Raw genomic sequence first — 16992 nt, forward strand, 5'->3', positions numbered from 1 at the left:
ATAATGAGGAACAAAAATCACTAGTTTATATTTAGTGAGATTGGAACAGGAGTGATGCCAGTCTCCTTAGGTATATCATTATGAATTATTCCAATCATTTCTCAAAGTCAAGATCTCTAACCTAGTTTGAGAAGTAGCAACCAGAGATGCAGAAGTTTGTCACACTTCCCTTAAAGGCATACATTTAGCTTTTTGTCATAATAACCATTGGAGCTAAGTCTTTCTCTGGGAGGTATTGCCTCTACTAGAATAGCATATACCCTTTGGGTAGGCTCCTAGACACATTTCTACATTTGACAGGAAGCTCCGACTCTGACCAACACATCAGCAGTTGTTTCTCAACTTTCTGTAAGGGTTTCACTTTTGAGGACTGTGAGTGACAGATGAAGAAATGGGCATTTCCACTCAGGTAATAGAATGATGTCATTTCTCTGTTAATTTGACAGTATTGTATAAAGTACTTTTTCCTGTTTGTATGTTTGAATACCATCTGCAGCACCTGGCCATTCTGGGGTAACTTGTTAAATTAATGTTCCTACAATGACCACTAAGAAGGATAATTCTAAACATTTGCTATGGATTTTCCTACAGCTTCCTTCTGAAGATGTCTCTCCAGGGGAAGTTACAAAGAAAGCCAAGCTACTGTGAAGTTTCTCACTGCTTTTGCTTATTATAGTATTTGTTCTTGCTGTGATGGCTAGTTTTATGCCAACTTGTCATAGGCTAGAGTCATTTGAGAGGAGGGCATCTCAATTGAGGAAATGCTTCCATGAGACTAGGATATAGGCAAGTTTATAAGGCATCTTCTTAATTAGTGAATGATGTAGGAGGGCCCAGTCCACAGTGGGCACTGCAACCCCTGTGATGGTGGTATTGGGTGACAGAGGAAAGGAAGCAGACTTCACAAGCCATGAAGAGCAAATCAGTAAGCAGCACTCCTCTATGGCCTCCTGCCTCTAGGACCTCCAGCCCTGTTTGTGTTCCTGCAATGACTTCCATCTGTGATCAACTGAAATATGGAAGTAGAAGTGAAATAAACCCTGTGCTCCCCAAGTTGCCTTTGTTCATGTTTGATCATTGTGCTTCGTCACAGCAATAAAAACCCTAAGATACTTCTTTAAATGATTTCATGTCTCATCACCACATGTGGTGGTTTGAATGAGAATGGCCCCCATAGAATCATGTTTGAATGCTTGTTCTCCAGTTAATAGAACTGTCTGGGAATGATTAGAAGGCATGGCCTTGGTGGGGGAGTTATGCCACTGTGGCTTTGAGGTTTCAAAAGTCTACACCGGGCCCAATCCTGCTCTCTCATTACCTATTGCCTGTGGATTAGGGTATAAAGTTCTTAGTTACTGCTCCAGCACCATGCTCTCACCAGATGCCATGCTCCCCACCATGATGATCATTAACTCTCTGTAAGCAAGTTCCCAATTAAATGCCTTCCTTTATAAATTGCCTTGGTCATGGTGTGTCTTCACAGCAATAGAACAGTAACTATGAAACCAAGTAAATTTCTTCTTCCTACTTTAAAATTTGGCTTAGATGTTACAAGTTCTTTTATGAAAATCATTCTGAGATACCACACATCACCACCAAATATGGTCAATCTTTTATTCTTTTAAAATTCCATATCATTTATTTGTTTGTTTGCTTGTTTGTTTTTGGAGACAGGGTTTCTCTGTGTAGCTTTGCACCGTTCCGGGAACTCACTCTGTAGACCAGGCTGGCCTAGAACTCACAGAGATCCACGTGCCTCTGCCTCCCAAGTGCTGGGATTAAAGGCATGCGCCACCAACACCCGGCTAAAACTTGCATATCATTTTATACATGCCAATGGCATATTAACATGACAGTTTACCAAAACTCTTTGTAGGATTCTACTTTCTTTTCTAGGCTATGAGCTACTCAATTGCACTGTTAAGCCAGACACCTATAGATGGCCAATATCTTCTATAACAAGGCACAGGAATGGTTTTCAATAAACATTTGTAGACATGGCATTTAAAATTTGTCCAATCTTGTTTCATAAAAGTGTCACCTATAGGAAAATGCATGAAGATGAACACTTTCTAGGGACAAAAATTTTTCCTAATAGAGCTTCATTGAAATCTTTATTATTGAGCTTGAGTTATCTTCAGATCACTGAATTTGATTTATTAGGATTAGATTTGCTATTGTACATTTTCTTTGGCTTGTCAGTGGCCTTTAAATGTTTAACATAACTTTCTGGTGTACAATCATATGATGTCTCGCTAACAGTGAGCAAACTAGAAGTATCGGGAGCCAGAGGGTTTTTGTTTTGTTTTTACAAAACAAACAAACAAAAAACAAACTTCATAGCTGAGTGGGAGAACTGAAGGAGAGCTAGGACTTTGTCTCTCTGGAACCATTTGTCTCTATTCCTAGATACATAGGATGCTATGAAAAACTAACCATAACCATCTGAGGCTTGTTTCTTGCACTCTAATATAAGTAGGAGCTTTTCTTTAACAGATAGAAAGAGCATTGTACTGTAGAAGAGCTGCCATCAAGTCTGGTGACTTGCCAAATGAAGCCATGCATAAATTGGGTGTTATCATTATTGATCCATGCCAAGAATTGTGCTTTCCTCTCTAAATGAACAAAAGCAACAGAATTCATGTACTTGGTGTACAGACACTTAAGTGGCTAAGGACAAAATAAAGAGCATTGCACTGACCATAGTCTGTGTTTTCTGGCTCCCAACAATTTGATGGCCAAAAATAGGGTGTCTATGGAAGAAAAAAAGAGGAGTCTTGGTTAGACATATAAATATTTAGCAGACTTTCTGGTGTATGGTCTATGATTATCTTCAGTGGCTATCTAGACTACATTCCTGATAACATACGTTTTAAACCCAGAGAAAGCTGACAGAAAGATATTATAAGGTTCTCATCTACATGCACTGACGAATTTCCCAGCCTTCAGATTTGCCAAACCCCAGCAGGGCTTTAAAACGGTGCTCATTTTCTATCATCTTGCACCAAAAGATGGAAGGTTAAAGGAGAGGACTGCATTATCCAAACAAAAGGTTCTGTTTCAGCCACAGAGGGGACTGAAAGCAGAATGTTATGTTCAGAAGATTCAGAATGAACCATGTTTAAATACAGTGACTTCTTCCCACATGTCATGTCTCCTTTCTGATTTTCATGGATTCTAAAAATTTAGAATAATTTCTAAGATTTGTGAATCATTTGCTGGGATATTTTAATTTTGTAATGCAGCTTCCAACATTATTCAACATGATGATAGCATCCTTTGACCTTTACTTATAAAAACATTCTTTCATTTATTGCTGTAAATTTTTAAATGGTACAAACCAGAGATCATTTTTTAAACTAATAATACCTTTGATATGATTAACAATAGACAGAATTCTGATTCTGTAAAATTCTGGAAATACACTGACTGAAATACAAATTTGCAATAAAAACCTTAAGATAATTAACATGTTTTATTTCCCCAGGATTTTTCTAGCCCTGATAGCTGGACCTGACACAAAGACTCATGACCATAGAACTTTATAAGAAACACCATTTGTTGAAATGGGGATGACACAGGAACTTGGAGGACCAGTGGCTGTAGATGTACATATAGTGGGTTGATTATATGTATTAACTAACTATACTGATCATTTATGTGCAATGAACATATTTTGGGCAATTTCTGACTGTCTGATAATTTTACTTTCTAGCAAAATGATTCTTAAAGATGTAGAAAGGGATCCTGTGGAGAAATGATTGAGTCCTTAGGAGAGGGCCTTTTTCCAAAATGGTCTGAGACCACCAGGATCTCGACTTGGCCTCTGCTTCTTTGAAATTCAGTATGATAAAGAAGGCTACTAATAGTAGTTCTGTGCACATATGAACAAAATCACAGTAGGGATTTGGAAGAAAAAAAGACTGAACCACTAGATTAAGAGGGGTAGGAAGATGTATATGAAACACTCTTATCCTCTCCAATCACACTTAACTCTGTGGGAGACAGAAGTTTGAAGATTTGATTTCTTGGAAATTAAATTGAACCCAGACTCCAGTAAAGCCACGAGGGAATGAAGTAGTGAAAGACTGCTTTCATGCAGGGCTCTGCTTTTGAGAAGTCTCTCAGGGAGCACTGGTTGCTTGGTGTTGCTTCATTTTTGGGGTGTGTGTGTGTGTGTGTGTGTGTGTGTGTGTGTGTGTGTGTGTGTGCATCCATGTATAAGCATATTGATTAACTAGCTTTAAACTGTACCTATTCTAGACATATGGTCAAATAGACATCTTTTGTTCTCATTTCAACTCTTAATTTTTCTCTTTATGCTTTTACCATATACTCAGTGAGAATCTTATGACTATAAAAATAGAATTTTACTTTGGAATATTACAGAGAAATGCCATAAAAACCAACATTTCTCACTAATATTGAAAGATTTTTCTTAGGAAAAATTTTAACTTAGAATAATAGACATTGTAAGATAATAACAAACCCTTATAGTTTGTTATTTATTACATATTTCTATGGTTATTCTAGACTTTAGGACATTTTACTGCATGAGTGTTATTTCAGAGCTAGCTACCTTTGCTACTACAGAACTCACTCCAACAGCTCTAGCCATTACTCAATAGCTTTTAGCTGAATAGTGCATGTACTAACTCCACAAGAGGCATGTGAGATCTGCCTGGGGAAATCATGTCAGGTCTCAGTTCAAGTTAGCAAAGAGAGAGTGACCAGACAATTTAAAATTTACAGTAAATAATTGGACATTTCTAAAATGCCCTAAGAGTATTAGACACATCTATTGTGTCTCATCAATGAAATTAAATTGAGGTTCTGTTTATCTCAAAGGCATGCCTTGTACCTTCTTTAGCTTCTTAGTGATGTTTGGAATCTACATGGCATTGAGAATTTAACCCATTCTTTTTATGCTCCTTCTAAGGAGGTGAAATTCAATTCAATTCAAGACATTTCTGCTGCTTGGAACAAGCCTGAAAATGGAAACAAAACAAAACAAAATGGAAAACACTATGAACCTTCATGTATCTCTACTACTAGACCTGTTCAAACAGAGACTGACCATCACTTTGCTAGACTTTGCAGGAAGGAATTCAGTTCACTTTGACTCTGTTCTTGATCCCTTTTACTTTGTTGTCAGATTCAATGATAAACAGATCTGCTCATCTGCTATATTTAGATGTTACTGCAGAGGTAGAGGGGATTATTAAAATATGAAACATTTAATGATCAATATTAATAAAATAATTTTAATAGATTTGCATGAGATATATCTAACAGCACTTTGAACATGGTAACCTCTCCTAATTCTTGTAGTTATGTAATGACTATGCCACTTGATCCTATTCTCTCACTTTGTGCTAAGACTTTAAAATTCTCTTCCCTCCTCTAGATACGCAGTGGTACACTGTGACCTTCACTTAGGACATAGAAGCATGATAAGACATTCAAACTTTGTCGGCCCACTAATTTCTTTCTGGGAAGGTCAAGAACAGAAAAAAAAGGTTTTAAATTATGACCAATTCAACCCATTATCACTAACTGAGGGCCATGTCTGAACTCAATCATTTCATGAAAACATTTTAAATTAGATAATTCTCAAGAGAGTGGGCATAGTCAGTAATTCCTTTCTGAATAAGGTCTTGTTATTGTGGTTTTTTGTTGTTGTTGCTGTTTTAGGGAATTTTGCACACTGGAGATTTTATTTTTCATATTGACTATAAAGATAGATAATTTTTATTTTTGTAAGCATAGAACAATTGCTCCTTCGGAACTTATGAGTTTGTTGGTCTTACATTTTACTTGTAGCATCAGTGTGAAAAACATTTCTAAAAATTAGAACTGTATAAAAATGTCATCCTGCAGTAGCAAAGACTTTCCTTTAAAAACAAGAAGAGTTAGACACATATAGACAATTGACTAGTCAATCAGCAATACTTATGTATTAGGAGAATTCTTATGTATTAGGAGAATTTTTTGGAACTGAAGTTGGTTATAGGTTACAGGTGGGAGTATGAGTTTAGTTATATCTCTCAACTTCCTGCTTGCTCAATGCAATTGACAACTGAAGTATTCCCTATCTTTTTTTATTCCAGTAAGTCACCTCCCGAATTTTCCTTAAGTTTTTCTTACGTGAAATCATAACTTCAATTATTATGCAATTCAGATTCCACATTTTCCCATTGGTGTCTTATGATGCCTTCTGGTGCTTACACCTGAACACTAATTTCTTTCTAAGTAGCCTAAGACAACCATGTAATAGTTTCCAAAAGTTCTGTAAACACACAGACTTTCATGAAAAATGAAGTCATAAAGTTCAGGCTTTCAGATTTATTGTGAAAGAATATATGTTTCCACTTACTTGAAACCGGTAGAAGGTGCCATCATCCTTGAGTGTGAGGACGTGATCTGAGATGGGAAAGAAGTAGCCATGGGCAGCCATTAGCGTTCCCAAATGGAGAGCCTCCACTGTTCCAAGAAAGCAAAGCAAAATGAAAATGCACATGAAAGCCCTTTATATTTATTGGAATTTGTTCTTGTTGATTACAAAAGAGTAACATTTGTCTGATTCTCTTTCAGCATATTCTTGTACCAAATTTTTAACATCTTCCCAGTCCAGTCCCTGTTGCATAGAACAATCTCTCCATAAAGGTGTGTGTGTGTGTGTGTGTGTGTGTGTGTGTGTGTGTGTGTGTGCGCACATGTACATATACACACACTCCCAGTTCAAAATCAAGACCTTCCTGCAGAGTATCTACACATTCTAGTTTAAACTCTTGAGCTCATGTGGACACAGGAGGAACCAAAAGTTTAGAGACCCATATCTTCTTATATCTTCTTGCTTAAACTCTTGGTACTTCCCACATCTGTTGGTAAAGATTGTTAGAACAATCTCTCTATAAAGTGTGTGTGTGTGTGTGTGTGTGTGTGTGTGTGTGTGCGCGCGCGCGCGCGCGCGCGGAGTTAGACAAATGGCTCTATGGGGCCATTTTGCTTCACTGTTGGCATACTGAATGAGATTAACATTTTTTCAAGGTACTTCCCTGGTGCTCCACTTCTACAGATTTGCCTCTGACAAGATAGATTAAGGAAGGCTGAATCTTCTATATGCTGGCAGTCCTTTCCATGAACTCCTCATTATTTTGGGTTGGCCATCACATTAAAATGTAAGAGGATTTTTGAGGACAGCTTGGCCATAGCAATGACTAGGAGCCTACAGCTTTGGTCAAGTTCAAGAGTCTTACATGCCTTTGGCAACAAGCCCTGAGCCTTGAAATTTCAGGTGGCTTACTTATCTTCTTACAATCATTTCTGTTCACTTTGGTTTTAGAGTCTATGTGCTGGGAAATAGTATCAGCACACTTGCCAGTCAAAGAAATTAAGTTACAGCACATGAGGGTGATTGCAGAGTACAGATAGAAGAAAGGAAAGCAGAGTGGTGTAGAGAGAGAGTAAATTGCTTCCCAACTCTAAGCCTGGGACATTATGTGACTCAATAAGCAAAGCAAAACAAACAACAAAACCAACATAAAAGGCAGTTAGGAGCTAAAGTCTTGATGAATCTTAGAAAAATGTAGTGAATGTTAACATCAGGAGCCTGCAGTCAGAAAAGCCAGAGGCCAGTGAGTGTCAGCCTGATTTCCTGCATCCACTCAGAAGCCAACACCATTGTTGGCCATTCCTCAGCATTTGCATGTTCTTCTTTATGTAGTACTATCACATTATAGGCCTTAGTAAGTGCTTTCGGTTAAGAAAGATAAACAGTGAACATTTACCTTCTCTTGAGGACCAAGAGTCTACTTTTATTTGATTTAAAAATATTTGGTCTCATTTTACTCCCCCTTGAAGAGCTCTCTAGGGATGTTTGGCTCAGGAAAATTTGGTCTTGATTATTCTTTATCATTGCTTTAAGTTGGTAGAGTCTATTGATGGGAATTCCATTCTTTAAGAGTATAAACTAGTTTCCTCCCCAGTAGTATGTACTTCCTAGGTCAAGGTAAAGTCAAACCATTTGCCTTAACCTTTAAGGTGACTGGCCTTCCAACAAGACTTAGAAAATGATTTCCATGTATTTGGTCAAATGCTAAGAGAGTCTCAGATTATAGACATAATTTCCACTAAGAAGTTATTAAATAATAGGTGAAAAATCTGAAGTAAATTTTGTATTAGAGTTAGGACTTGGGAAGATAAATAACCAATATTGCTTAGTAGATAAATAGATTTCAATAGAATAAGAGAATAATAGAACTCAAATACACAGCCCATCCTAAATAGGGGAAACATTACTACATGGGAAAGGCCCAAAGTGTTTTGTGCTGTGATTATGAGAGGTCTGTTTAGTTTTTCTAAATTAATGTTAATGCTTATATTGTCTTTTCAAAGTACTTCCACAAGGATTTGATGTGGGTTGTCGTGCAACAAGAAAAGCTAATACTGATACTACAGACATAAATGGTAGCAAGAGATCTTAGTGTTTAGAGGGCATGGTTACAAGGTTTATTTGTTTATTTAATGATAATCATGGAGCTACATGCTCCCATGATCCAACTGTTCCTAAAACCCCAGCATCACCTCAACTTAATAAGACCCAGAAAGATCACTGGCAATGTCCAAGTGGAATATTAAAATAAGAGTTTAATGAGTAATCAGTCAAGATCACCCTCCCAACAATGGCTCAGCATTGTCATGCTTCTTGGCAAATTAATCGCTAATTAATCTTCATGTGTGAGTGATATTTGCCTCACGCACACAGCTCAAGCTCAACAACACAGCAACCAAAACATCCTAGCTTCTTTGCTCATTTGGACATCCAAGTGATGTGTGCACTGAGAAAGCCATCCCCAAACTGCCACCAAGTGATGAGCAGCAGTAGCTGTGCCAAACCCAGGCATTCATCCCTCCCTCACCTCAAACTCTGAGGTGAAGACAAGCAACATCTTTAGAAGAGTGTTTTACAGAATAATTTGTTTTTTTTTAAACCACAGTACTTCAAATGTTAAAAGGATGAATGACATATTATAAAAGAAGGTTGAGTTCTTTTGTGCCAAGTGCTGTATATTTATAGCCCAATTTCAAAATCGAGTCTTATCCACAGACAAGCACAGCAGCCTCCAAAGACAGCAAATAATCTCACAAAATTAAAAAGCATTGGGGCCAAGAAAACAACAATTGTGATAATTATCACTGGATTCTGTATATTTTAGTCAAAACCTTTTGCTTAGGTATTATGTGGGTATCTTTTATGAAATATAGCTCTATGTAACAATAATAATCAAAGAAAAAGAGGCTATCTACCTGAAGAGGGAGGATGGAGGTGTGGGAGGGAGAGTACCTCGGAGGGTGAAAGTGATACAATTTTATTCTATTTCAATTAAAAACATATTTCAGAAAAAAACAAATACAGTTGTATATACCCTCACTTGCATATACACATAGTTAAAATAAAATAAAGTTGTAAAATCATCCAGTTGTGTCATTCCCTGCACACAGTTTAACTGTAACCAGGATCTATCCAGGTGTATCTTAGAAGGAAGTCTAAAGAAATGTTAGGATAGCCAGCAAGGCAATGGAAATGCTAAAATGTATACAAAGTTAATTTGCCTACTAGTAAAAAGGTTGTTTGGAATATGATATGGTCATTTTAGAAGTCCTTTGAAACATGATCTTTTAGATCTGTTAGAAAAGATAAGGTCAGACATTTGGGGAAATGATACATACAGAACATTTTATTCTCCAACAAAGCCAAATAGAAATGAACTATTACTGAATTAGGACTTTCTAAAGCAGGCCTATTTTCTCAGCAGAAGGAGGTAGTGAAAGAAGTAACTTGGGCTTTCATCTCCTTTTAAACATTTTTACACTGAAAAACAATCTGAGTATTACTTGGTTTTTACTAATTACAAATAGAGATGTTTTTTATAAAAAAAAAAGCTAATAGCAAATGATAGTAAAGTATAGAGAATGGATGAAGCAAAGCAGATGCTGTTTGGGGGTTGCAGATGGGGCTCCATGGGTACAGTGCTTGCTGTGTAAGTGCAAAGACTAGACACCAGATCCCTGATATCCATGCAAATGCCTAGAAGGTATGGCAGCTCACCTACAGGCCCAATGCTCAGAAGGTAGAGACAAAGGATACTTGGAACAAGCTGGCTAACTAGAGCAATCCAATTAGAAAGAGCTAAATTCAAGTGAGAATATAATATATCATATTCTTAATATACAAGAGAGAGAAAACAATCCAGGAAGACATCCCAAATCAACCTCTGACCTCTACATGCCTACATATATATATGAGCTCCCACACATTTGAACATATGCATACACACTCAAATACCACACACACACTTTTTCAAAATGGCTTCTGCTTGAAAGAAACAAAAACAGAATCAGAAATTCAATCAGCATTGAGAAATGCACAAAGTGTTTAATACATGTAAATACCTTTCCTAAAAACAGTGGAGTGTGGAAGCTGTACAGTACACTGCCTGAATTCAAATCCAACTCTCTACTCACTGGTTGTGGAATGCTAGCCAGGGACTTCCAGTCTCTTGGCCTTGGTGTCCTCAGGAGCATGAAGTTAATAAAGTACCTCTGTCAAAAGTTCATTGTGATAACCAAGTAAGATGTGTGCTATGCATCAATACCACATGCAAAAGCTACAATGACATTAGTTGATATAAAATGACATAGTATGTACCACTTCATCATTCCATCTAGTTCAAAAGGAAATGGGTAGCTGGTTCTAGATTAGGCTTCCCCATCATAGGCGTTTAGCTCCTAACCCAACTCTGCTTGAATCCTGTAGGTAATCATATTTGGTGCCATGATACTTTGGCTCCAGGACATGCCTGTTTCACCCTAGGCAGCAAAGAACACACACACACACATACACACACACACACACACACACACACACACACACACACACACACACACAATCTGAAGCAGAATATAGCAGTTATAGAAAAAATACTTCTAGAGGTAACATATCCTTCAAATCATGAATGAAATATGCCAACAAGAAACCCCCCTGGCTCAGGAGACAGTAGGAAGGATATCAAATGCTACAGCATCCCTAACTGAAATATCAGGAAGACATGAAAAGACAGCTTGGTGAAAGAAATACAAAAATAGCAAGAACTTCCTAAAATACATGAGGCGGATCAAAGCACAGGTCAGCCAAGCTCACAGAATACCCTAAACTATGTGACATCCAATGTTTAATGACATTACCCTTGAGAAATAAAAGAGGAAGGAGTGCTTCTTCCAATGAAAAATGAAGGGAACACATTACTGTGAGCTTGCTATGGGTTCTAATCCTCCAAAACTCTACAGTGACATTATTGGGGGGTTGGACTTTTAAGAGGCCTTTAGTTTACAAGGGTCCCACATGTCTGAATGAACAAATATCATTACTCCTGTTTTCCCATGGGACAATGTAGCAAGAAAGTTCTGGCCAAAGCCAGCCTCTGAATCTTGAAATTGTGAACAATTAAACTTTTATTTTTTTATAAATTACCCAGTTTCTGGCATTCTATTATATAGCCACACAAAATGAACTAAGACAGCCTACCTTCCCAGAAATGTCTTTAGCTTATCTTCTTTGGCCAAGTGCTATAACAAAATATTTTGCCTAATTTATAGATATTCAAGAGAGTTTTTCTAGGTATTTTTCTTACATTGATTTCTGGAATAAGCATAACTGTTATGCTCCTAAATTTGTTAAGATATGCTTCATGACCCAAAATCTGCTCTATTTTGGTGAATATTCCATGTAAACTTTACAATATTGCTGTTTTTTTGGGGAAAGATATTAGACGAAAGGCAACCTACACCAAGTCAATTTATACCAAGTGAGCTTCAGATCAATGTATTCTTACTGCTATTTGTGCTGGTTGATCTGTCAGTTCCGAAGAGAGCAGTTCAGACATTTCCAACTGTCACTCTGAACCCCCCTCCCCAAGTTAGCCTTCCATATTTTGAAGTACACTCATATTCTGCTTCTCGAGGCTTTTAGGCCCCTTATGCCGGGTAATTCCTAACTCATCTCTTCAAATTTTATTTATGGATATTTTCTAATAATCTAACACAGTAGTTTTCAACCTTCCTAGTGCTGTGACCCTTTAATCCAGTTCCTCTTACTGTGGTACTCCCAACCATAAAAGTATTTTTATTGCTACTTCATTAACTGTACTTTTGCTATGGTTATGAATCATAATATAAATATCTGATATGCTGGATATTTAATATGTGACCCATGTAAAAATGTTCTTTGACTTCCAATGGGGTCACAAACCTCAGATTGAGAAATACTACTCTAACACTTTTTACTGTTACTATTTTTAAGATATATTTTGGTTCAATTAAGAATAAAGGCGCAAAGCTACACAGAGAAACCCTGTCTCGGAAAACCAAAAAAAAAAAAAAAAAAAAAGAATAACAAAATAAGCCGGGCGGTGGTGGCGCACGCCTTTAATCCCAGCACTCGGGAGGCAGAGCCAGGCGGATCTCTGTGAGTTCGAGGCCAGCCTGGACTACCAAGTGAGTGCCAGGAAAGGCGCAAAGCTACACAGAGAAACCCTGTCTCGAAAAACCAAAAAAAAAAAAAAAAAAAAAAAAAGAATAACAAAATAAAATATGATTTTTTCCCTGATATTTTTCATTTCTCTAAATATTTATGTTTCTGATCTGTAATTCTTATGTTTCTTCCTTAAGGATACTTTTAACCTTAAGACAGATGAGAACTTGAAACCTAATGCAAGCCAAAATGAACCCAAAACAAACCAAGCAAATAACAACAAGACCAAACTCAAGTTTTCAATGTCAACAAAGTTCATAAACATCCATCCTTATAACTATTTAAAAAAACCCAAATTGCCAATATCAGAAATAAAACAGAGGTCATCATTAATGATATATGGATGGTGTGCAAATAACTGAGGACCACTGTGAACAACATCATGTCCATAAATTTGATAACTTGGATGAAATATACCATATCCCTGAAGATAATATTAAAACTCACTGAAGATGAAATGAAGAACTCAACAGTCCTGTTTCTATTAAAGGAACTGAATAAATAATAACTTCCAAAAAAGAAAGCAATGGATCTAGATGATTTTTCTCATGAGTTCTGTCAGATGTAAAAAAAAAAAATCCAATTACTCTATAATTTCTTTTCCAGAATAGTTACAGAAGGAATATAGCCTACTTATATAAAACCAACATTATTTTAACACTAAAACTAGGTTAAGACATAAAGAGAAAGAAAAATAACAGATCATTTATTTTTTCTATTGTAAAAAAAAAAAACAGAAATCTTTAACAAAATACTATGAAATAAAATCCAGCAGGGGTCTAGGGTGACAGCGCAGTCACCAAAGTGCTTGCTTCAAAGTTTAAAGGCCTGAGAACAACACTGCAGAACGTAGTTTCAAAAGCTGAGTTTGGGGAACCCCTGTAATGCTTCTACTGAAGATGCAGAGACCAGCAGATCACTGGGGCTCACTACTCATTAGGAGAGACCCAGGTCAAGACCCTCTTTACTACAAAAAAATAAAGTAGACAGCAACAAAGGAAACTGTCTTGATCTGGCCTCTACATGTGTGTGAGAGTACACACACACACACACACACACACACACACACACACACACACACACCATGCAAAATTATGTGAGTGGATTGATCTCAGGTGAACAAGATTAATTCATCATTTTAATATCAGTTAATGTAATACAATTTAAAAAAACAATGATAAAACTATGTCATTTATATCTTACAATAAGATATATATCTTATGTATACTATATGTATATATAATATACATATATTATGTATGTATATTATATGTATATGTATATTATATGTATGTATAATATGTATATATGTATGTTATGTATATGTGTGTATATTATATGTATATATGATCTCCTCTCTTATTTTTTGAGGATGAATACAATCTGTGCACATTCATGTGCATATATGTGTTCCATTTTATTAGTAGATGCAGGCTGATTCTTGGCTACTGGGGACAACTGTGTGGTGTGGTGACTATGAGAGTGCAGTTAGAATAGAACAATAGAACAATCTGATTTCCTTTGAATGCGTACTCAGTAGCGGTATAGGAATTATTTAATTACATGTTTCATTTTTAGTGTTTTGAGGAATTCTTTTCTATAACGAATATACTAAGTGGCATCACCTCTTTGTAATTGGCATTGAACAACAACCTCTTGCAATTTCAGAATCCAAGCACAGGCTTACATGCACTGAAATTGAAAAATGGATGAAACACCTACTTATTATTCACACAGAAGGTTTTCAACCCAACTTTTAAAATCAACTTAAGAAGAAATCTCTGTAGATTTTCAGTTACATTGATGAAGACCTGCAATCTCAGCACTCCATAGGCTGGAGGACTGAAATTTCAAGTGCGGTGTAGGCTACCCAGTGAAAGTCTATCTCAAAAATCCAGGGGCTAGGGACAAGGCTACATGGTGGAACACACACCTAGAATGACAGGCCCTGGGTTGAGTCCCCACCATGCAAAAGTAAAATAAAAAACACTATACTAAGGACATCTGAGGAAAGTGGGGACTTGATGCTTACCTACTCCCCCTCAGATGATAAACCATAACCTATGCTGCCTTCTTCTGCTGTGGGAAGCAGTGTTATCATTCCTGGCATGCCCTGAAATCCCATTTTAGAAGAAACTAACTGAAATAAATCTCCAAAGCGAGATTTAGAACTTAGATAGCAGCACAGCTTGAGACCCAATTATCCTGGGACAACACGGGATTTTTATTTCTTATATAAAATGTTATTAATGGCCTTCAGTCTAATCACAACAACACAGGAATGGTAGCCCAGGGCCAATTATGAACAAAGGTGGGCTGGATGGTACAATCTATTTTACCTCAGCACTTGTCGGAGTATGAATTTGAATATAGAAATGTTTTGCAATTGGGATAACAAAGGACAAAAGCTATGAATAAGCAACAATTAATCCCAGGAATTTATATTCACACAATAAAACTAATTAATTATTTTAATAACCCAGTCTTTGTTGATTCAGATGGTGAACGTAAGAAAGAACAATCTGCAAAATAGTGCATATAAATACAGGCAGCTTGAGAAAAATGAGAGCTGAGTGTCTGGAAAAAAAAAAAGAAAAGAAAACCTGGAAATTAAAATGCTGCCCTTTATTTCAGAGAAATAGCATACAACCACAGGGAAAGGGATTGTTTACGGGAGAGGAAACATCTCACACCAGTGTTTTGCTTCTCTTTTCATCTCCTCTGTCATCATTCCCTCTGTCAGACGGTGCAAGGGTACTGCACTGTGAATGCATTAGGCAAGGTTGTATCTAAGCACACATCTGCCTCACAACAAAAATAACCTCTTACACATTAGGAGTTCAGTTCGCTTTAAGGAGGGGATTTAGAAATGTACTATCAATATCCTCATGTTTATGATCAGTTACTACCAAAGAAAACTGATATCACCTTGGTGAGTACCCAATATACCAGGAAGAGGTAAGTCGCTACTCACTAGTATACTCCATCTCCCCATTTGTCAGGACCCTTGTGACATTTGTAATGAAAACGTTAAGGTATAGTTAACAGTCCAAATGGCATTCCGCACCGACTTGGCATCCTTCTGAGCATCACAATTTCTAGAAGGAAGAATGGTCTCAAGTACATTGAAAGGGAAGAGAGACAAGTGTTTCCCCCCTGTGGTTGCCAGACTACTGAAACAAAGGAGATTCTCAGGCTGGGAAACAGGAAAGGGCAAAGATAAGGGCCAGCAAGGGGAGGGTTTTGTGCTTCACAAATAGATGTCATATAGTTTTGAAAACTTACATATCACTTTGAAGAAGAGACTGATGTCAAGACAACTCTGAGTCAGTGGTGGGCAGGACCACCCTTGTCCAGGAATGCTGACTTAAGCATACTTACCCTCTACTTAAATCTAAATCTCATGTTAGCATGTCAAAGATGGGCTTGGGAGGAGATGCACCTCTTTGTTTCTGTTCCCAAAGTGGTCACATTGAAGAAAGCAGTCTCAGTTTTTTGTCATTACTTATCTCTTTAATTTGCCTATTTAGAATGTGCATGCAAGCTTAGCTTGTTAGAATAATGTACAGCTCAGGTTTGTACCCTGAAAGCTCTAGTCATACAAATTCAGAAGCCTTTGTATGGTCTGAGGTGCTATATCCTATCTTTAATTGATTAATATATTGTCCAGAAGTTTTGTTTTACTAAAGCTCAGCTACCAAACTTATCCCTGTAAACCTGCTTGTCATCATGGAAGTCTCTGCTGAAAACACAATGCATTTGACTTTGAGCTCTATCAGTCTGTCTGCCTGAACCAACTCATGGGTGACCCTTGCTTTTAATCACTCCTTTCTCATTCACAAGAATCACTAGAAGGGACATTTGTCTTTATTTCCAAGGGAATTCATATATGGGATTTTAATGAGAGTATCTCTCACACAATAATGTCATGAACTGTGCTCCTTCAGTTCCTTCTGGAAAATCAACATTAAGCTCTCCACGAAGATGAAGAGAGAGAGAGAGAGAGAGAGAGAGAGAGAGAGAGAGAGAGAGAGAGAGAGAGAGAGAGAGAGAGAGAGAGATTGAGATTCTTGATTTTGCAAACTTTCTAAGAACTTGTCCCCATTACAGGGAGTCACTTTAGTCCATACAGGTCATCCTTTATGGAAGAGGGCTTTTATGTATCTATTTCCCTTACTTCAGATTCTCATTACTTTCTTCAGCTCATTATGCTCTCAATACTAAATATTTTTTTTTCTCAAAGGTTACCAGTGAAACCTTTGAGATTCCTAGGAAATTCCTAGGAAAAAGTCCTATAGATGTTCTTCTGCAATTCTCTCCTAAGTTACCCCCTTTTTGGCTGCTCAGATTTTCACAACTCTATCTGCCCTGCTGCCTTTCCCACTGGTTTCTGTTCCATT

General features: G+C 37.1%; 1 protein-coding gene across 6 annotated transcripts in view; it reads right to left on the reverse strand.

Moving 5' to 3' along the window:
- Positions 1–16992, reverse strand: part of Rgs7 (regulator of G protein signaling 7) — a 395639-nt gene that overhangs the window by 81883 nt on the left and 296764 nt on the right. For all 6 annotated transcript variants that reach the window (XM_006993719.4, XM_076548014.1, XM_006993718.4 and 3 more), the window contains 2 exons: positions 6377–6483; positions 2702–2753 (listed from right to left, as the gene is read on the reverse strand). In XM_006993719.4, the coding sequence (XP_006993781.1) occupies positions 2702–2753; positions 6377–6483 (159 nt within the window). The remainder of the gene's footprint in view (positions 1–2701; positions 2754–6376; positions 6484–16992) is intronic.

The sequence above is a fragment of the Peromyscus maniculatus genome, chromosome 11 (assembly GCF_049852395.1).
Source record: "Peromyscus maniculatus bairdii isolate BWxNUB_F1_BW_parent chromosome 11, HU_Pman_BW_mat_3.1, whole genome shotgun sequence".
NCBI classification, from domain to species: domain Eukaryota; kingdom Metazoa; phylum Chordata; class Mammalia; order Rodentia; family Cricetidae; genus Peromyscus; species Peromyscus maniculatus.